Raw genomic sequence first — 21,637 nt, forward strand, 5'->3', positions numbered from 1 at the left:
GGACTTGTGGAAGCCTCCCCAGAGCCAAGGGGGAACTACAGACAGCACTAGGCTGGAGTTGCTTTTTAAAAAATTTAAATGTTTTTTAAAATTTATTTTTGAGAGAGAGAGAGAGAGAGAGAGAGACAGACAGAGCACGAGCAGGGGAGGGGCAGACAGAGGGTGACACAGAATCCGAAGCAGGCTCCGGGCTCCGAGCTGTCAGCACAGAGCCCGACGCGGGGCTCGAACTCACGGACCGCGAGATCATGACCCGAGCCGAAGTCGGCCGCTGCACCGACTGAGCCGCCCAGGCGCCCCTTGAGTTGCCTTTTAATTTTGCGTGCAGCTGGCCTGATCCTTGGCCAGTGGGTAAACTGACGGGGTCTTGGCAGCTTTTTTGCTGCCACGTAGCCATTTCGTGAACTTGAGGGTTCCCCACCAGGCAGTGACATACAGTGGGTGATCACGTATTTCCCCGAGGCCACGCTGAGAAGACCACCCCAGCTCACACACAGGCTCCACGGGGAAACAGCTTCCTGAAACCCTCACCCCTCCCTGGCAAGAAAGGGCCCCCAGCCTGTGATGGAGGTGTGATTCCCCACAGTCCACTTTGGGTGGTACATCTCACGTTTCCTGGCGGCTTTTTTTTTTTTAAGTTTATTTTGAGGGAGAGAGAGAGTAGGGCGGGGGCAGAGAGAGAGGGAGAGAGGTTCCCAAGCAGGTTCCACGCTGTCAGTTCAGAGCCTGACACGGGGCTTGAACCCATGAACCGTGAGATCGTGACCTGAGCCTAAATCAAGTCAGATGCTTAACCCACTGAACCACCCAGGCGCCCCTCACGTTTCCTGTTTTTAATGGGGTCCTCTACGCTGGCCCCTGGTGTGTGAGGTGGGATTCCTAAAATTTGACTGCATTCGTGGGCACCCTTTATAATTAATAATATTAATTAAAATAAGAACAGCCCTAAAACTACTAGGTAGTTAGCTCCAACCCCCCCCCCCAAATAAACTGAAATACAAGAGGCGGGTTTGCTAACTGTCCTTCCCCGATGGAGTAGAGAGTTTTGTTTTTCAGTCTGTGCGTAATTAACGGGAAGGCTGTAATTTTACTAAAACGAGCATGGACACAGAACAAATCAGTGCCCGCGGTACCCATGGCGTTGGGCCTCGTGAGATTTCCGTGAACCTTTTGGCTCGAACTGTGACCGCCCCTGTGTTATGGCCTCAGAGACCCTGGCCATAAACTACATCTCAGATCAGTTTCACGCAGGTATGAACTGTCGCTTCAGATGCAGGCCGCTCCCACGGTTAAATGGTGGAGATCTGCAGGAATCTAATGTTGGCCGCAGTCACTTCGCTCCCCGCTGGCCGGGCTTGGGGAGGCCCGTGGGCGTGGAGGGCACCAGGACTGCTCAGTTAACCGGCTTGCCCGCTCTGCCATGCTTCTTGAGCACCTACTATGCGCTGAGCGGGGAACATGCAGTGTCTGCCTCTAGGGAGGCTGACTCCCAGAGAGCGACAGGAGAGCACGGTGGGAGGTGCTGTGGGTGCAGAGCCCAGTCCCCCTGCCTGGGCACATCAGCCCATGCTGCCGGGAGGAGGTGGTGCCTGGGGTGGGCTTGGCCGTGACCAGGTGAGAAACACGAGAAGGGTAGCCCAGGCCCCGTTCCCTTACTCAGCATGCTGGTGTTTCGAACCTTTTTTTTTTTTTTAATGTTTATTTCTTTTGAGAGAGAGAGCGGGGCGGGGGGGCAGAGAGAGACAGAGAGAGAGAGACAGAGAGAGAGAGACAGAGAGAGAGAGAATCCCAAGCAGGCTCTGCACTGTCAGCCCAGGGACGCGGGGCTCCAACCCACAAACCGTGCGATCATGACCCGAGCTGAAGTCGAGTCGGATGCTTAACCTACTGAGCCGCCCAGGTGCCCCGTGGACATCTTGACCACCTAAGTTTGAAGGGTGGGGGGCGGTCTTTACTCATGAAGGGTGGCCTTGAGGCTTCAAGACAAGCACTACACGAATCCTGTAGTGTCTCCGCCCAAGCGTCGCTCAGCCCTTCGCCCTAACTTGCCTACAGGGCGGCAACTCTCAACGGTTACCTCCCTGAGTTCCGGGGTTTGGAACAACGACACTCTTCACTGACCCAGGGACCTGCCACCACACGGCACCACGCGCAGGTTTGGGCTCCAGTAACCGCACGCACACGCATCACATGCTTCCTACTGAGTGCTGTGTGTTTGGAGGTCCTGCCTACACTCCGTGGCCCCATCACCTCACCTTCCCCGTGGTTCCAGAAACACGCGGAGGCCTCCTGCGGCCAGACCCTGGGTCGGCTCTTGGAGGCTAAGATAGTTGAGAGGTGCTCTTCCCGCGCTCTCTGGGAGCTCCCAGCCCGGAGAGGGGGACGGGAACCAAACTGGACCCTCCCGGTGCTGTGTGGAATGTGCTGGGCACACAGAGGAGAGGCCAAACCCACTGACCTCACAGAGCAGTCAAGGGAAGCTTCCTGGAAGAGGTAACACAAGTGTTGGGTCTTGACAGCTGAGTAGGAGCAAGCCAGGCAGAGAGGCGTTCTTGGCCCCGGGGGCAGCATGACAGGAGGCAGGGTGGGAAGCCACCACTCTCAGTTTGGTGCTCCCAGAGCATCGAGGATGCACAGCGAGGGCGAGAAGCGAGGCTGGGGGGGGGGCCACGGGGCCGGGACTCCCAGGACTTCTGTGGCCCACAGGGAGCCACTGGTGGTCCGTGATGTTCCTTGGGGGGCTTGAGCTGTCCACCCTGCTTCTAGATCCCTCTGCCGCCTCCTGCGATGGGGGTTGTCCCCACTTCACAGATGAGAAGGCTGAGGCCAGAGGGACCAAGTGACTTTCCAGGGCCTCTCAGCTGGGGAGCATTGGAGGACGGAACTTGGACCTGGGCCGCCTGTCCCCAGAGCCTCCCGTCCCATGGCCTGCGTGGTGCAGCCCTGTGCACTCTGGTCTACACCAGCTGGCGTCTCTACCACTGGCATCAGCAGCAGCCAGAGAGGAGAGGCAGTGAAGCATCTCCTTTCCAGCTCGAGCACTCGCAGTGTTCCTGGCTATGGGGTCTCGGGTCTCGGGCCCCCCTTTGCGAGCAAAGAACTCCTTCTGATCTGCGTGGTCAAGAGGCGAGGTTTATTTTTTTTTTTAATTTTTTTTAAAGTTTTGTTTATTTTTGAGACAGAGAGAGACAGAGCATGAACGGGGGAGGGGCAGAGAGAGAGCAGACACAGAATCGGAAGCAGGCTCCAGGCTCTGGGCCATCAGCCCAGAGCCCGACGCGGGGCTCGAACTCACGGACCGCGAGATCGTGACCTGAGCTGAAGTCGGACGCTTAACCGACTGAGCCACCCAGGCGCCCCAAGAGGCGAGGTTTAAACACCACCGTGCCGAGGGGGGGCACAGGGTCCTGGAACATCCTTCTCTGATTCTTCACCCAACCAGGGCCTGCTCGCTCTTGTTCCCACGGGCGGCCGCGCAGGGGGCTGCTGCTGGAGACCCTGCCTCTTCCCCATCTGCCCACAGGGGGCTGATGGGGGGCGGGGGGCACAAGGCTGCAGAGGGATCTACTCAGCCTGGGCCAAGCTGTATCGCCTAAAAGCAGTTGCAACCTAGCGGGACTGTTTGCAGCCTGGGCAGGACACTCTCTGGCTGGAAACTTGCTTTAAGCATAACCTGCAAATCTGAAGCGAAATTCAGATTCTCCTCCATGTGTGAATTGGTCTCTGGGAAAGCCCTCTGGTCTGACAGCGTGTGTTTGTGTGTGTGCGTGTGTGTGTGTGTGTATGGGGGGGGAGGGTGAGTGTACCTCGGGGTAAGTGTGCATGAGTGTGTGTGGAGGGGCGTACGTGTGAGTGTAGGTGACTGGGTGGAGTCAGATGTGTGCGTATCCGCACGCGGGCTCTGGTTTCTGAGATGTTTGATGCTGGCTGGCGTGGAGAAGGGATGGGCCTCTGACATCGGGGCTCAGCCTCGTGTCCCCCGTGCCAGGCCGCCCGGGGCCCAGGGGCAGGATCTGGAGGTCCGGCCCGGTTTTGCTTGCGAGTGGAGAAGCCACCGGGTGGCCACGCGTGCATTCGCTCAGACCCGTGCATGGAGCCCTTTTACAAGCTCCACGCCCTTGAGCGTCCTCCTCACTCGTGAACGCTCCCTGTGCCGCCTCGTGGGACGGCCCCCCACCCCGGGTGGGCATCACTGTTCGGAGAAGAAATGACGGAAGGCCGCCCCCGGGTCCTGTAGCCAGCCAGTCAGAGCCGCAGCTGGTGAGCAGGTCCGCAAGGTGCCAGCTCTGTTCTTGGTTTGCCCCGAGCCCCCCGAGCCCCGTGGGAGGCTCTGGCACCCCTGGGGCCCCCAAGAAACTGAATCGCGTTCCTGTTCCGGCTCCTGGCACCGCCACTGCTTAGTAAAATCTGAATGAATGGAGGGTCACGTGACGGTCCCACTCACCCTAGAGATGGTTACCTAAGTCAGGTTTGGAAGGGATGTGCCCTAATTATAGACGCCCATTAATGCAATCAGATCAGACAATTATGTGAAAGCCCCCAGCAGTGCCTGGTGCACAATGAGTGTGCAGAAAGCCCATCCCAATGGCACCGGATCCCTCTCCGTGGAAAGGAGTTGACAGTCCCCGCTTCCCACGTTGTCTGTGCTGAAGCGTGACGTGTGTTGACGGGGGTGCTGACACTCTCATACGGTACCCCTCTTAAAGGAAACTAAGAACGTTTTCATTCTGAAATAGCATTCTAAATTTCATTTGTGAGTGTGTAAGGATTATTACTCTTATTTCAAGTTTACCATTTGAATGTTTTTTACGTTTATTTTGGAGACAGAGAGAGAGAGACAGAGAGAGAGACAGAGCGTAAGCAGGGGAGGGGCAGAGAGAGGGAGACACAGAATCCGAAGCAGGCTCCGGGCTCCGAGCTGTCAGCACAGAGCCGGACGCGGGGCCCGAACCCATGAACCGCGAGATCGTGACCTGAGCCCAAGTCAGACACTGAACCGACTGAGCCCCCCAGGCGCCCCTCAAGTTTGCCATTTGAAAAATACCAGTAGCTGCGGTGGCCCTTTGGGGGGCAAGACAGGATTGAGTCTCTGTGAGCACAGTCGGAGCACTGAGCTTGGGGTAAGGCATTCTGGGCTTGATTCTCGGTTCTCTCTTTACAGCTGTGCGACCTCGGGCAGGTCACAGAACCTCTCTGAGCCTCAGTTTGCATCTCGGCGACATTGCCACAACACTTTCGTGGCCGGGTCAGCGACCGCCTTGTAGGAGCGGAGTTGAACACAGCGGGCTGGGCTGTTAGGGGATAAATGAGCCCCTGTGAGGCAGCCACCTAGAGCTGGAGCGGGAGAGAGCTTGTGCCCCTCGACGGGACGACAGTCCAGAGGGAGGCACTTGGGACAGGGCCAAGACTGTTCACCCCAGAGCAGCTCCGGCTGCCCGGGGCTTATGGAATCAGCACGCGTGGTGGCCTCCGCGGGCGAGGCAGGCCCGCCGGGAGCAGGATGGTGGAGGCCATGCCTTCCGGGTTCTGTCATCCTTGAATCATCTTGCTCATTCAGCACAACGTCCTGGGCCGGGCCCTGGGCTGGGTGCTGTGCTACAAATTTGCACCCAAGCTACAGAGCCTGCTTTCGTGAAGCTGCCTCTTAGCTTCCCTGGCATCCTGCCGTCTGAGCTCCTGTAGGCTCCGTACCTGTTATTGTCTCAGAGGGAGACAGAAATGGGGTGTGGCCCGGCTGCCACGTCCAGCTGAATGTGTTGCGCACTGCAAAACCCTACGGGGGTACCCTTTGCAGCCTCTTTCGTGTGCAGTGCACGACATCAGCTGCCCTGATATAAGAGCTTGTGAGCAAAGATACCAACCTCATGGCACCCCTGCCCTCCCTTCCCCCAACCCCCCACCGCCAGGCCGGGCCTCTCTCAGAGCAAAGCGCTTGCTTACCCAGCCATCTGGCTTCAGGTCACCATCTCTTGTCCCAGCCAGCAAGGGCCCAGATCACCTCGTTAAAATCATTACCCCCTAAGGGGTTAAACATGTGCTGCTGACCCCGTCCGGCCGCCTGATTCAGAAAGCTTGGCCCGGGATCAGTACACATTACGGAGCAGATTCAGAAATTCCATCTGAAAACAACAGCGAGGCTGTCCCTGCCGGGTGACGAGTGATTGGCCGGGTCCTGGCTTTCACGGCAAATCCCAGGGATTAGGCGCTCTCTCTTCTCCCGGAGGCACAGCCCGCCCGTCACCCCAGGGCCACACCCTGGCCAGCAGCCAGCTTGTTTCCCAGGGTGATGGCCCAGCCGCCTCTGGGCCCGGGATGGGCTGCGGCCTGACTTCACCCTGAGGCTGGAGGCCTCACTGAGGGAAGTAGGAGGTGGAGGGGAGGTGGAGGGGAGGGGGTCCCTCGGAGGGGACTGGATGGAGTTGAGAGGCACAGACATTTCTTGTGTCCCCTGTGCTGGAGCAGAGATGGGGTGAAGGCACCGGGCCCAGCGCTATGCCTGACCGCGCAACCATATGAAAGGGCAGCTGGATTGGGGGCTCTCAACCCCCAATTTCACAGGCACAGACTCTCAGAGGCGCCCCATCACACAGCTGATGACGCCCCCCGGAGCTCCCCCAGGCTCACGCCGGGCCCCCAGAGGGCTCACTGGGGCTCAGCGCTTTTAGTCTACCCGAGCGAGGCACGCAGGGGCCACGGGGAACAGCAGGACACCGCCCTGTTCCTGCCCGGGCTGCCTCAGTGGCCCCAAGTGGCATGCTGGGCATTTGTCCTGCACTCAGGGCCTCCGCCCCAGGAGGGACCTCCCCATTCCACCCCCCAGCTCAGCTTTCTGGACCAAACTCAAGCCAGCAGCCCAGGACTCGGCCGGGGAAAGTCAAAGGTTGCCGCCCACACGAGCAGCCCCCTCCGCGGCCACCTCGGGGAGGGAGGGGACAGCGTGGTAGAGAGGACGACACAAGAGAAGGCCACACGGAGCCTCGCGTCTGAGCCCCCGGACAGGCTTCGTGGTGAGTCTCAGCTGATGATGCGGCTTGAGAGCTTGGTGGGCCGGACAGCTCTGTGTTCCTGCGCGGTGGGGCCGCCGTGGGTGGGACTGTCCCGGCCCCGGCAGGAGGGTGGAAGGAGACAAAACTCAAGACACCGGCCCTGCTGGTGGGCCAAGGTGCCCGGAGACTCGTCGGCCTGGGGGCGTCTGTGAGTTCCCGCCCCCGCGCCTGCTTGGTCCCCACGGACCAAGGCCTCAGGTCACTGCTGTCCAGACACGCAGAGCAGGTGGAAGGCAGCAGGGTCACAGCGGTGTCATGGTGTCACAGAGGGTGCAGAGAGGGGCGAGAGGTGGGAAGTACGTTCGTCCGTGAACCCCGGGTCACCCAGAGGGCCCAGCCCGGCGCCTGGTGCAGGGCGGGATTCCAGCGATCGGCCAGGACTGGGGCTGGTGGACTGAGGGCAGGGACAATGTGGGGACAGAGGACCCCCTTGTGACTTCCTGAGAAGGCCAGCTGTGGGTCCTGGGACCCCGAGATGCTGTCCTCGCGAGCCTCGTCCGGCCTCACGACCCCACCCGCACCTGGACCGTGTGTCACATGGGGCTGCTTGTGACAGACGGCCTCCACCTGTACCTGGCTGCACGGTCCCACGGGCACCCGCTGAGCCTGGTCAAGTGTCCTCTTCTCTCAGCAAAAGGTGCTCTAACCACTTGGCTCTGAAAGCCGGGAGCCAGGGACCCCCACGACCAGTTGTGGCTGGGACTGCCGGCTTTTAAACCCCTCCTCCCCGGCTGGAGAGACGTCCTCAGCCTAGGCCTGTCCTTGTCCTCCTCGGCGCTCAGCACTCTTGTCCCTTCCCCTCCCTCCACTGTGCGCAAGCCACACCAGCCCAGGCCTCGGACCCCAGACACTCCGTGGCCTCTCCCTTCTTCCAGACTTCAGCCATGACGTTCAGCTCTTTCTCCTCTGGGTAAACTCCTACCCATCCCTCAAAGCCCAGGGCAGGGTCATCGCCTCTTGCACGCCCTCCGCACCCCTGCAGGCAGAGTACTGAGCTACTCCGCCCCGCACCCCCACAGCACCCTGGATGGGCCCTTTGGGACTGTTCTCATATCCCTTCTTCCAGCAAATAATGTCTGTGTCCTGCGGGGGTAGGTCCTAGTCCAGGGGACACGGCAGTGACCAAGACAGACGGACAGACGTGAATCCTTGCGACAAACTCGTTTTATTCCAGAGGGGAGGAGCAGAAAGAAACAAGCAGAATACGTTCGCGGTCAGCGGGTGGTGAGGGCTACACAGAGGGCTGGAGGGGAGGAGGGGGCGGGTGGGGTGTGCCTTCCTGTGTCACCACGGGGTTAGAGCGAGCCCAGAGCAGCCCCTTCGTGTCCCCCGAGGTTCTCCCGGGGACCGTCTGTGTCCAGCCAGGATGATTTGCGACTCTCTCCTACCGCTGCCGTCGTGCGCCTTTGGGGGGGGAAGTCTTTGATATCACCGGGCGTGTTCGTAAATTGTTCCCCGTTTTAAAACAAAAGCAAGAACAGAGCCAAACAGCCGCAGAGGCATGTTGTGCGACGTCCAAAGGAAAGTGTGGTGACGACCCGAATCTTCCGAAGCCTCGGCTGACGGCCATAAACACGCACAGGACGCAGACACCCCCCATCACCCGTGATCGCGAAGAGCGTTGCCTGCAGCCTTGATGTCGGGTGTTTCCAGAAGGGCCCTGCGAGGAACGTCCGCTCCGTGGCCGAGACCGGGGACCCCCGAGTGGCGTCCTGGTCATCGCTGCCGTCAGACCGATAGCTGTGACCCTCCCTCGTCCGGCACGTTCCAGATTCCACTTGCAGAACCTCTAGGAGACTCGCCGCATCTCCGGATGAGGAAACGGAGGCACAGACTCAGGAGGGCACGCGGGGTGTTGGGACTCCACGTGGGGCTCCTGGGCCGTGACCTTCCTGTGTGACCTCGGGCCGGGCAAAGCCCTGCTCTTTGAGGTCCAGCCCAGCCCTGAAATTCCTCTGCTTCCACGTGTCTGAGCACCCCCCACCCCCAGCTCTTCTGGGCGGGCCGGCCGGTCCTTCAACATCCAGCCGAGACTGACTCCCTGGTGAAGCTTCCACGAGCTCCCGGGGCCCGGTCTGGGGTGAGCACTTCTCCCGGAGCCTCTTTGCTTACTTTCCCAGCCTCGCCACCCCACCATCTGTGTCTGACTTCGGCGGGGGGCCCGGAGCTCCGCGAGGACCCACACCAGCGCCGGTCGGTGTTCGTAACCGCGGCACCGGGTGCGCGGCCTGCCCAGAGCCGGGGCTCCGTGCTTGCCGAAGGAATAAAGAAGAGAGGGCACGCGCCGCAGCCAGCTGCTGGGGCCTGGGGTACCCGTTCTGTACCCGGCAGGTGCCCACCCGGCCGGCGTTCGAATTCCTCGGGGCCTTGGCTGCCTCTGAAGGAGGAGGGTGGTGCTGTATTGCCCTCTGGAAAGTGGAGGGCAGGACTTGTCTGTGTCTGGGGTCCCCGGGTCTTTAATGCTAAGTCACGTCGGCAAGACTTGTGTGCACCCTGCCCCTTCCGTAGCCTTTGCTCATCCTGGGGGGACTGCGAGGGGCTTGGCGTGGCCGGAGCAGAGAGTGCCGAGAAATCAGGCCGGACAGGGCATGGGGGCCTGATCAAGGTGTATGCTCCACCCCTGCTGGGAGCCGGGGGCTGGGGTGGGTGGGATGTGATGTGTGCCAGGGCCTCGCACGAGCCCAGAACTTGCGTTCTAGGAGGCCGGCTGTGGCCGCAGCCGGGGAGTGCATTGGGGGTGAGGAGGAAGGTGTCGGAAGGTCAGGCCTGGCCTGAGGTAGGGTGGGGCTGGGGCTGGAGCGGACAGGAGGGTCTGGAAACTCCCGTGGGTGGGCTTCGTCCGCCTGCCTAGTGATGGCACGTCAGGGTTGGAAGCCAGGCGCCTGTTGACCTCCAGTCTCGCGTTTTCTGGAGGCTGGAGGAGGCCGGTGGATTTGGGGGCGGGGGGCATCTGGGGAGATCCGAGCGGCTGGCGAGCTTGGGTCTGGGGCAGCAGGACCCCAGCAGGCAGGTGGGAGGGGCAGGAAAGGATTGCCCATCCCTCCCTTCAAGGGCACATTTTTGGCCAAGTCGGTGCAAGTCAGTACATCAGATGGCCAGTCCCTTCCAGAAAAGCACCAGGCCTTCTCTTCCTCCGGCGGGCCACGCAGCTCGGTGGAAGGGGCGGTGGCCCAGGGCTGGCTCCCTGATGCCCAGACCTGACTCACTTCACCGCGCTGAGCCCGTGTTCTCCTCCAGGACGAACGAGGCTGACACAGGAGGACGAGAGGGTAGATGGGAATGGGCTTCGCGAGCACATTCGCAAGCGCTGCAGAGACGTCAGCTTCCGCATCGAGGGGGAAGGCAGGTCTATGCAGAGCGGCATTTCTTTCCAGATTTTTCCTGGAGGGCAAGGTGGACTCTGGGGAGCTGCCTTAGCTCACGGGAGGCCTGTGGCGGGGGCACATTTGTAACGATCAAGAAATACGGACGGTGAGTTCTGCTGAGACATGTTGGGAGCCATTTGGTATTTTAATTTTTTTTTTTTAATGTTTATTTATTTTTGAGAGAGAGAGACAGAGAGTGAGCAGGGGAGGGGTAGAGAAAGAGGGAGACGCAGAAACTGAAGCAGGCTCCGGGCTCCGAGCTGTCAGCACAGAGCCCGACGCGGGGCTCGAACTCACGAACCATGAGATCGTGACCTGCGCCGAAGTCAGATGCTTAACCAACTGAGCCACCCAGGCTCCCTGCCATTTGGCATTTTAAATATGGAGCCCAGACACCTGTCCCCCTTCCTCGCAAGCACCTGCCTGGGTGTTTCTCGGGGCGAGAAGGCAGGGCTGCGGGAGCTCCGTTCCTTCCTTGCCGACTACTTATGTGACTGCTTCATGGTTCATTCCTTTCTGCCAGGTTTGCCCTATGTGTGTGACTCAGCCAGGGAAAGCACATTCCGGAAGTTTCCTCCACATCATGCAGCACCGTGAGGAGGGAGGAGACACAGTGGGACGGGAAGGGCTGGGCTTTGGGGTCAGTCCCAGCTGGCGGGCATCCGGACCTGTGAGCCGTGTGACCTGGGGCATCTGGGCTCTCAGAGCCCACTCCCCTCCCCCTGGGGAAGGGAGGTGATGTCTGTTCGCGACAGCAGTATGGTGAGGGCCCAAGAAGCCACGGGCATGTGGGATCCCCCCATCTCCCTTCCCCTTGGCCGGCTCTGTTCCCTCTCCCAGCCCATCCATGCTCTAGTTTTGTTTCTTCAAGTTGTCTCTACGCCCAACGTGGGGACTCGAACTCGTAACCCTGAGATCAAGAGTCTCATGCTCCACTGACTGAGCCGGCCAGGCGCCCCACGTGGTAGTTTTTTCTCTTTGTCTGTACCAGCAGTATATCTTCGTTTTCTCGAGTTTTCCTTTTTGCCCTTGGTCTGTGCTGTTAATCCCCGTCTGCGGGGATCATTATTTCTACCAAGGAAACTTCCCTGAGACGCGGGTGATGATGTGCTCCTTCCCCGTTGCCGTCGCGTTTGTGTTTGGCAAGACCTCGTGGCTCTCCTCTGAGCTCCTGGGTCGTGGCCCCGGCACCTCGTCCCCACGGGCCGGCGCTCTGCCTTCCTCCCCACTTCTGGCTCCGCGTGGCAGCTGCCCAGGCCGGACAGTGAAGCCTGGCTCTCGCTTGTCCCCCTTCCCTGTGCGTTCTCCCCCGACAGCCTCCTTTCTGGGTGATCGTTTTCAACCTTACAGATTGTGCTTAGTGCTTTGGTGTTCAGTTCATTCATTCATTCATTCATTCGTCCAGCAAGTGTTGGTTAAGCGCCACCTATGTGTCAGGTTCAAAGTGGGACGAAGTGTCCCACAAACCAGAGATACGAGAACGGCCAGGAGAGACGTGCCATTGGCCTCCAGACTCACACGGCAGCGGGGAGACCGATGGTCACCAAGTAAGCAAATGACTATCACGTGGTTTCAAGTAGTGACAGCTTCTCACTCTTTGCTACGTCAACAGGTGACTCTTAACCTCTGTCTTTTCTAACCTGAATCTCTTTTAAAAAGCACAGTTAACTTCCACTGACGTGAGATAATCACGGAAGCCTCCATCACCTTGCTTGTTAAAAGCCTCTTCGACGTGCTGTTCACGCGATTACACTCGGTCAGTTAGAATCCCAGGGCTTCTGGGTTGAAGGCTGAGCTTCAGAAAGGATGGCGACTTACACGGTGGCTTCAAGGGCCAGGAATGCAGACCCCAGACCGCACGAGGTGACGAAGGTCCCCCATCGGACCCGTGTGCCTCACGTCGCCGGGCTCCTGGATCCCAGCACGTCAGCTGCAATTTACAAAGCAGAGACCAGACATGAAGGTGAAGTGCCCAAGGGGGCCTACATTTTTCAAAGGGGGGAAAAAAAGGCTTAATTATATCTTTAGGAGGCACAGACACGCCAAGGAATACCAGCAACGTCTGACAGCCGAAGCAGAAATGCCAAGGACGAGGATTTGGAAGATTAACACAGTTGAACTCGGCACCGTGGCCTTCTTTTTTTTCCTGGGGCTCTGGAAAGCTGAGGAGGTAAACACCCCAGCAGGTGAGGTGGACATACCAGGCAAGACGGAAACGTGCCTCTCCCTTTGGCCTGCCTTTTGCTGCCACAGTGGTCATGAGCTACTGTCCCTCAGAGTTTTCCGTGGCCCCTCTTCCCTTCAGGACGGAGTTTCGTCTTCCTTGCTAGATTGTGGGGGACCTCAGGGACTGATGTCTCATCTTCCTCTGCCTTTATCCCACTCAGTAATCGTGACGGAGCTCCTGCGCTGTCCTGCCCCAGGCCCTGTGCTGGGGACAGCGGGGACAGAGAAGAACAAAGTGCAGATGTGCCCCAGAAAGGGGAGCTGGCTGTGACTGTGGTGGGCAGATGCGGCGTTACGGCCGAGGGAGAGCGGGGTACCGGGTACTCCCAGGGCTAGGGAGTCTTCATGAAAGAGGATGTAAGCAGTCCAGCTGGTCCCCAGGGCCTGGCACGTGACAGATGCCAATATCATACCTGCAGAATCAAGTCCTGATGGCTGGAACCAGCCCCGGTGGAGGCTTTCCGATCTCAGTGGTGACACGGATGGGCACCGTGCGTCTCTAGTCCCTCCCTGGTTTCTCTGCAATAGGAGGGCTGGTGGTGGCTCTGAATGCACACTCCTCTGGACCAGTGGTGGGGAGGAAGCCAGGAGACGGCTGCAGACCCAGATTCCTGGTTCTGCAAGACTGACGGGGTGGGGGTCCCAGGAACAGCCTTGACCACCTCCTCAGCCTCGTCTGCCTGTCTCTCCCCAGGACTGACACTGTTCCCAGAACTGGCCTGAACCGTCATACTTTTGGGGTTTGCACATGTCCTTCGTGCTTCCTAGGCTCGTAATTATTTCTCAAAATCCAATGTAATGTCTGTGGAATCTTCCTTAAACCTGCCCTGTGCAGAATGCCCTCTGTTGGGTGGATGAGAGGATGGATGAATGGGTGCATGGGCGGATGGATAGATGGATGGATGGATGGATGGTGGGTGGATGGATGGATGGATGGATGGATGAATGGATGAATGGATGGGTGGGTGGATGGGTGGGTGGATGGGTACATGGATGGGTGGATGGGTGGAGGATGGGTAGGTGGATGGATGGATGGATGGAAGATAGGTGGATGGGTATGGGTGGGTGGATGGATGGATGGATGGGTGGATGGATGGGTGGATGGATGGGTGGATGGATGGATGGGTGGATGGATGGGTGGGTGGATGGATGGGTGGATGGATGGGTGGGTGGATGGGCACATGGATGGATGGATGGGTGGATGGGTGGAGGATGGGTAGGTGGATGGATGGACGGATGGAAGATAGGTGGATGGGTATGGGTGGGTGGATGGATGGATGGATGGATGGATGGACACATGGATGGATGGATGGGTGGAGGATGGGTAGGTGGATGGATGGATGGATGGAAGATAGGTGGATGGGTATGGGTGGGTGGATGGATGGATGAATGGATGGATGGATGGGTGGATGGGTGGAGGATGGGTAGGTGGATGGATGGATGGATGGAAGATAGGTGGATGGGTATGGGTGGGTGGATGGATGGATGGATGGAGGATGGGTGGATGGATGGGTGGATGGATGGATGGATGGGTGGGTGGATGGGTGGGTGGATGGGCACATGGATGGGTGGATGGGTGGAGGATGGGTAGGTGGATGGATGGACGGATGGAAGATAGGTGGATGGGTATGGGTGGGTGGATGGATGGATGGATGGATGGGTGGATGGATGGGTGGATGGATGGGTGGATGGATGGGTGGATGGATGGGTGGATGGGTGGGTGGATGGGCACATGGATGGATGGATGGGTGGAGGATGGGTAGATGGATGGATGGAGGATAGGTGGATGGGTATGGGTGGATGGATGGATGGATGGATGGATGGTGGGTGGATGGATGGATGGGTAGGAAAGCTGTGAAGAAAAAGGTAATAGCAGGAGAAAGCCTGGGCTCGGTCAAAGGGAGGACTAGGAGGTTGAACTCAAGCCTGAACTACTCTGGGAATGGAGGGAACGTGTCCACCCAAACCAGAGCAGAAGTAGAGCTAGTCCACAGAATGGGTGTGGCCTGCAAAGGGAGCCCTGTGTTAGCAGGGATTATGGATAGAGGTGGAGATTCGGTGTTGACATTAGGTCACAGGGAAGGGATCGAGAAGCTCCTTCTGGTTGGAGGGTGGGGGGAAGGCAAGGGGCACACTCCTGAGCCCCGCTTGTGCACTTGGGATTTCTTGTTTCACACTTGCAGCACGAATATTCGTGCCACCTTAATCAATCGCTTTTCTCGTTAAATGGGAAGATTCTGCAAAATCCCGACTCTGCATGTGACCTGCATCAGAAGTCAGGCGCCCTCCTCCCTGGCCCTTGCCAGTGTCCCTTTCACTCAGGCAGCCCCTGGCTTCCTTCCCTGGTTCTTTGGTCTCTGTGCGCAGCTGCGGCCCGAGCCACAGGCGAGCCGCTGACTCGCAGAAATCAAACCTCCAACAGCGCCTGTGATGGACTTAGATGCAGACGAGCTCTACACATTTGGGGCCTTCCTTTCAGTACGTTTTGAAATCAACCCAATAAGAATCCTCAACACTTGCCCTCTTGTTCCGTCCTGCAAGAGTTCAGCCGTCCTTTGAAAATCAGATCACATTTAAATTGGAAATGGGATGCGTTTTGCCGCCGCGAGTCATTTCTGAGGAGGTAGAGGGTACGCTCGTGCTCGTTCTGTTTCTGATTTTGAAGGTTGCTATTTTTATGTTTAAGTTTATTTATTTATTTTGAGAGAGACAGACAGCGTGAGTGTTGGAGGGGCTGAGAGAGAGGGAGAGGGAGAATCTCGAGCAGGCTCTGCACCGTCAGCGTGGTGCCCGATGCGGGGCTCAAACCCATGAAACTGTGAGACTGTGACCTGATCAAACCAAGAGTCAGCCGCCTAACTGACTGAGCCGCTCACACAGCCCCGAAGGTTGCTATTTTTAATCCGTGTTTCACAGAAGAGGAAATTAAGACCCAGGAAAGTTAACAAACCCTTCTGGGGCCGTAACTGCTGTTCTCTGTGCCCACACTGAGCCACAGGACAGCCCATCATGTTCTCTCCAGATTTACGTAGCCCAGCGCTTGGCACACATAGGCACATCGGAAACTTCTGTGGGTCTGAACTGTTAATGCTGTTCAAATGTGTGTGTCATTATTTGATAATATTTATAGCTTACATATAAATTTGTAATAAGTACATTTTATATGTTTTATGTAACATTCATAAACATATCTACATAAAATAAGATATACAGATACGTATAAGTTTCTATAAATTTAAAATATACGACTATATATTTATACATAATATTTATATGTTAGATTTTAACATATTTTAAATAAGTATATTTACATATTTCTATTATGTAGTTATATATTTGGCATTATATAATACCTATATAATATAGGACGCCTGGGTGGCTCAGTCGGTTAAGCACCAACTTCGGCTCAGGTCGTGATCTCCTGCTTTGTGGGCTCGAGCCCCGCATCGGGCTCTGTGCTGACAACTCAGAACCCGGAGCCTGCTTTGGATTCTCTGTCTCCCTCGCTCTCTGCCCCTCCCCCACTCACACACTGTCTCTCTCTCTCTCAAAAATAAATGAACATTAAAAAAAAAATAGTTCTCAGGCTCCCCCAGCCTCTCACCAATTCCTTGAAGATCTGGAAACTCTGAGTACGGGGAGCGTAGTCTTAACCTCAGCCCCAAGGACGGGTGACATCCGCAGGTAACCCAGGCCCCCGAGGCTGGTGGGCACCACTGTGGGGCTGAGGCCAGGAGGGAGGAGAAGGTGACACTGATCAGGGCACAGTGGGTGCTGGACTGCCTGGGGGGGGGGCAGGGACAGGGAAGCATGCTTGACTCAGCACCTGTGAGCCCCCACTGAGCTGGCCCAGACTCTGTACCCCGGGAGGGGTGGGTGGGAGTGGTCGGGTCAACAGGGGCCGCTGGCACACGGAGGGTGGTGACAAGCCCACGTCTTCAGCAGCGAGCTGAAGATGTTCGTGGGCGTTCACCCAGGACAAAGCTACAATGTCACCACCCGGCAGGGGCAGAGAAAGGGTGCTGACAGCCTGCAGAATATCTCTCCATCAGAGCTGAAGCCCTTGTTTACTTAGAATAGCCTGGAATCCCACGCCGGCTGCCGGGCATTTCATTTTTGAAACACAAGCCCAGAGAGTGAAAGGGGGGATGGCACTCCCAAATTCCCCTTCTGAGCATGAACTTGGTGTTCCTGACCGGGAGCCAGCGCTGGTGCGGGAGGCCTTCTCCAGCCTTCTATGTGGGCCCCAGGGGCCTCACCGCGCTGCCTCGTGCGTGCTTCCTAAGTCGGCGGCAGGGATGGTTGTAGAAACCAGCCTGGAATCAGCAGTCGACGCCGCAAACAATCAGTGGCGAATTCTCAGCATGTGGTTGTGGAACTTCAGGCTCCAAGCTTGCTCTGGGTCACGTGACTGGCAGGTGCTAGCCCACGCTTCCCACCCCGGCCTTCAGCTGCAGATCAGCCACAGAAGTGGCCGTAGAGTACTTCCAGGGAGCCGCCACCCCCCCCGTATCACATGACCTTGGACAAGTCCTAGCATCAGAACAGGTGGGATGGAGAAAGTCCCCTGCAGGGACTGAGGCTCAACGAGCCTGCAGACTTCGCTTGCGTTGCTTCGTCTGTCGGGAGGAACGCCTCCTCCAAGAAGCCCTCCCTGACTCCCCCAGACTTCACCTCCTCCATTCTCCCCTGCTGGACTTCTCTGAGCCCTGCACTTACTTAGATCCTCCACCGGCTTTGAAGCCAGGATTCTATTATTTTCTCTGTCTCACTGAGAACAGCTCCTGGTGCCTACGGGAGAAGGCACAAATGCGTGGGGAGGTGAAGAGGGGAGCCCTGGTCTGGTGGGGAGGTCGCCCTGCGCATCTCGGGCAGACGCTGTGCTGGGTCGCCCGGATCACGTGGTGCAGAAGCACGGGGTCACATGGTATCATTTGCTCCCTGAGGAATCGGAGGCCCAGAGAGGGCTGCAGTCTTTCCACAGACCAGCGAGGCTAACGCCCACCCTAGCCTCATGTGTCTCGTCCCAGAGTGCGGGAGAGTTCTCTCTGGGCCTTTGGCCGTCCCGCAGAGGCGAGGAGGTGCCGGCAGGGCCCGGAGACAGGGAGGTGGCCAGGCACAGGGGAGGAGGCCTCCAGTCATGGCCTTCATGTGGTCCCTCCCCTGGTCCAGGGAGGGACAGTCATGTCCTGGGCGTCCGCTCCACGACAGGCCCTCTTCTGGGCTCTTTCGAATCCCCCGTCAGGAAAATGACTGCGGTGAGCTCACCGTCCTATGCCACGCAGGGGACTCCAGCGTCCGGCTCAGAGTGGGGCTCGACGCGGTCTAAGACGCCTTCCGTTCTCTCCCCAGGTGTCGTGCGCCAAGTACGGCCCATCGTGGGCCCGTTTCATGCCGTCCTGAAGCTGGAGATGAACTACGTGGTCGGGGGGGTGGTGTCCCACCGAAACGTCGTCAACGTGCACATCTTCGTCTCCGAGTACTGGTTCTGAAGGCCCGTCCTGGCGCCGCCACGCCTCCGGGCCAAGTCCTTGCTCCGGCCACCGTGCCCGCCCTGCCGAGCTCTCTTAAGTTTTTGTTTGTAATGTCAGGCCCGCACGTATTAAGCTGCGGCCAGATGAACAAGTTCATCTCCTGTGTTTCGGTATTTAAATAGCGAGCCCAATTACTCAACTGTTTGTTGAAAACCTTGCTTGTTAGTATTATTTTCTTCATGCAGAGGTCAACGTTTGCTCCTTTCTCTGCCTGCGGGCTGGGCCTCGCGAAGGACCCAGGAAGGAAGGGCGTTTTTCGGGGGGCAGCCAGTCCAGATGCCGAGAGAAAACCAGTTCTTGCACTGACTGTACGAAATTTGACGTTTGGTACTTTTTGTTTTTTTTGTTTTTTTTTTTTGGCCAATCGGGTGTTTTACGCCCAACGATGGGGCTGCGGTAGAGTAGCAGGTATGACCAGTTCTGCCCAGAAGCTGCATAACACGATGCCCCGGGGAGCACTCAGAAGGTGCCCTACGGTTCTGTTGAAACAGAAAAGGGAAAGGCACAGCCTGTTAGGTTTGTGTGCGAGCCGTGCGTGTTCACCAGGGGAATGGCTGGACTTTCTCGGCACCTGCATGCGTCCTTTCTTATCATAGGGGGGGAAAATAAACAGTTTTGCGAGCCTCCCCATGGCCTGTGCCTGACAGTCTTTCAAGAAGAGGGCTCTCCAAGTGCTTGGGAATGTCCCCTCAGGCCTTCTCAGAGACCCCGCCTCCTGGGGAGGTTCTGGGGGTGGGGCCTAGCACGTATTGGAACAGCTTCCCACCCGTGTCACTTCCGATACCACGCCCACCTCTGAGAAGTGTGGCTCGAGCCCACCCTGTGCCCCACGACCAGGCCTGCTAGGCAAGACACGGAGCCCCAGCGTCTGATAGAATTGCTTGAGGGATTCTGGTCCCTTCTTGAAATCACTGCGGAGAAATAACAATTCTCTTCAGCAGGAAAGAGGGGCCACCAGTGTGCACTGAGTCCCCCCCACCCCCCGTCCCCGCCGCCCCCATGCACTTGGCACGTGGTGCCTCATCCACGGCTCCCAGAGCCCAATGAGGTGGGCACGATCGTACGCAATTTCGAGATGAGTGAACAGGGCTCAATTGCCTAAGTCACACAGCTTTTTAGGGACAAGGGATTCAAATTCAGTTTATCGGACGCCAAGCTCTGCAAAGCTCTGGGTCAGAAGAATCGTGGACAGACTGGGTTTCTAGGGTGTCCCGTTACTGCCAGCATTGATGGTGGAGTCAAGGTGCAGCCTGTGCCCTGAGGCGCACTGGGACGCGCGGGGATGTGGCAGCGGGGTCCCTGGCTTCCACACACGCCTCTCCTTCAGCCCCTGCCCAGATGTATCCCATCTTCTTAGGTATGGATGCCCCTTGTGGCTCAGAGCCTCTCTCCTCCTGTATCCCAGCTCATCTCGGCAGCCTGGACCCTGGCACTGGTTGAGATCTCAGCCCCACGTGGGACTTCGCCCTCGTTGGGATTTCAACGTGGCCCCAGTTCTGCAGAATGTGGTCTCCAGCCACCTTCGGGAACTCCCCGCGTTTCTGAGGTCGCTCATTTGGGGGGCACTGGTCTGTGAAAGTCAGGCCCGGGCCAGCCAGGCACAAGAGCTGCTGGGGCCTGGCCGTCTCGAAGTGGTGGGGAGGGGGACAACAGGTGTAGGACTGGACAATCCAGGGAGCCATCTGAGCGGCTGTGGAGACCAGTGATTTGGGGTCTTGGCAGAGAAGGGTGGGGGGGAACCTGGGGTCTGATCACGGGAATGGAAGCCTGGGGGTGAAGGGCGGGAAATGAGAGGCCGCTTGGGGTTCTGGTTTCCTGCCCGGAATTTGGGGGCGGGGCGGAGGCGGGTTGGGGGTGGGGGGCAGCTCTGGGCCCAGGCCCTTGGAGGGGGAGGTATCTCCTGCTCCCTGAGGCCTGGGTGGGAGTTGGGGGGGAGGTACTGCAGGGCGAATGGGAAGGGAGAAACGAGGACCCCTGGAACAGGGGCCTTCCCACTCTCTTTATAGGAGTTAGAGTGGGAGCTGCCATTGGTGGGCAGGGCCAAGCCCCCTGCCACTGATTGGCTCTCGGGAGAGCACGTGACTCAAGCTGGCCAATCAGCCCTTCCCGAGAGTGCGCTCTGGGGCGTGGGAGCCAGCCGAGGGGAGGCAGAGAGCGGACGAGGAGCTGCCAGGTGGAGATGCGGAGGGGAGGAGAGGGAGCTGGGCGCCTGTCCCGCCTGACTCGGGGAGCCAGAGAGGCCGGCTCGGGCCTCACCTTGGGAGGGCCCAGCAGCGTGACTTACTGGCATCTGCCCAGCCTCAGTTTCTGCATCTGGAAAGCGGAGGCGATAATCGCTGCCCGGCCGCCCTGCCCTAGACGGCAGTGAGCAGCGCCGGCTGGAGACGCAGGGCACGAAAGTGCCGCCTACCTGTGTGTAATCTTAATTCGCTCATCGTCCAGAGTGGTGACGAGGAGGGCGAGGGTCGCGATGGCCACTATCAATCAAGTCACACCAATTCCCTGCGCAAGTACGGCGTCTTCCTGCTTCTGCGTTTTCTTAACCATCCGTGAGAGAGTCAATAGAGCCGTTGTGTAAATTAGACACGAGCACAACTTCTCCTATGGCATATCGTGCTCCGGGTTGGGCACCTGGTGGACCACTAAGTATCCCATTGGTCTTGCAAAGTAATGACTGCCGGGGCCCAGCTTCGGCTGCATCAGGGGACCAGCTAATGTGAACCCGCAGTGCCTCCGGGCCCCAGACAACAGGGGTCCCTTAGAACAAAATAATTGAGGGGAATCGCTAAAGGGAAAGCAAGTTCAGGAGAGGGCAAACGCACACCGACACCAGACCGAATCATTTTTGCTGACTTGGTAGAGAAGAAACTTGGAGGGAAGGTTCCAGAAGGTCTTGTGCTGTACTATTCTACCAGAAAGCTGCGTCCGTTTTGAATGAAGGGAACTTACGCTAACGTTCAGAGGAGCACGGCAGCGTTGTGGCAGGAGTGCCTGGGTCGCCTGGTGTCCTGGAGGGGCCGGTGTAGATGGGGGCAGGGCCACCCGTCACCTGGAACCCAAGGAGGTAAGCCGGCTTTCCTAAGTCCCCACAAGGTTCTCAGGTTTGTTCAGGTGAAAACACCTGGAAATCATGCTGCGTTCTTTCATTCCCAGTATTTTGTCGTGACAATTTTCAAACATACAGCAAAGTTGAACAAATTTTACAGTGAATGCCGGGATTCTATTGGTAACATTTTACAAGATCAATTTGCACTTTGGTTTTAATGTTTATTTACTTTTGAGAGAGAGAGAGAGAGAGAGAGAGACAGAGAGACAGAGAGACAGAGAGAGACAGAGAAGGAAAGAGAGCATGAGCAGGGGAGGGGCAGAGAGAGGGGGGACAGAAGATCCAAGCAGTTACTGAGAGCAGAGAGCCCGGTGCAGGGCTCAAACTCACGAACCGCGAGATCATGACCTGAGCCTAAGT

The 21,637-nt window shown here is 58.0% G+C and overlaps 1 protein-coding gene across 3 annotated transcripts in view; it reads left to right on the forward strand.

Annotated features, from left to right (window-relative positions):
• The window catches only part of FBLN1 (fibulin 1), a 116,138-nt gene that overhangs the window by 65,583 nt on the left and 28,918 nt on the right, over positions 1-21,637 (forward strand). The window contains exon 17 of one of the 3 annotated variants that reach the window (XM_047066544.1): positions 17,990-18,798. The exons of the other annotated variants lie outside the window; for them this stretch is intronic. Within the exon in view, the coding sequence (XP_046922500.1) occupies positions 17,990-18,129 (140 nt within the window). The 3' untranslated portion in view covers positions 18,130-18,798. Of the gene's footprint in view, positions 1-17,989; positions 18,799-21,637 lie in introns of those variants that run through there. 3 annotated transcript variants of the gene reach the window in all.

The sequence above is a fragment of the Lynx rufus genome, unplaced genomic scaffold (assembly GCF_022079265.1).
Source record: "Lynx rufus isolate CCGP_SWC_20201006 ecotype Redwood Valley unplaced genomic scaffold, mLynRuf1.p SCAF_7, whole genome shotgun sequence".
NCBI classification, from domain to species: domain Eukaryota; kingdom Metazoa; phylum Chordata; class Mammalia; order Carnivora; family Felidae; genus Lynx; species Lynx rufus.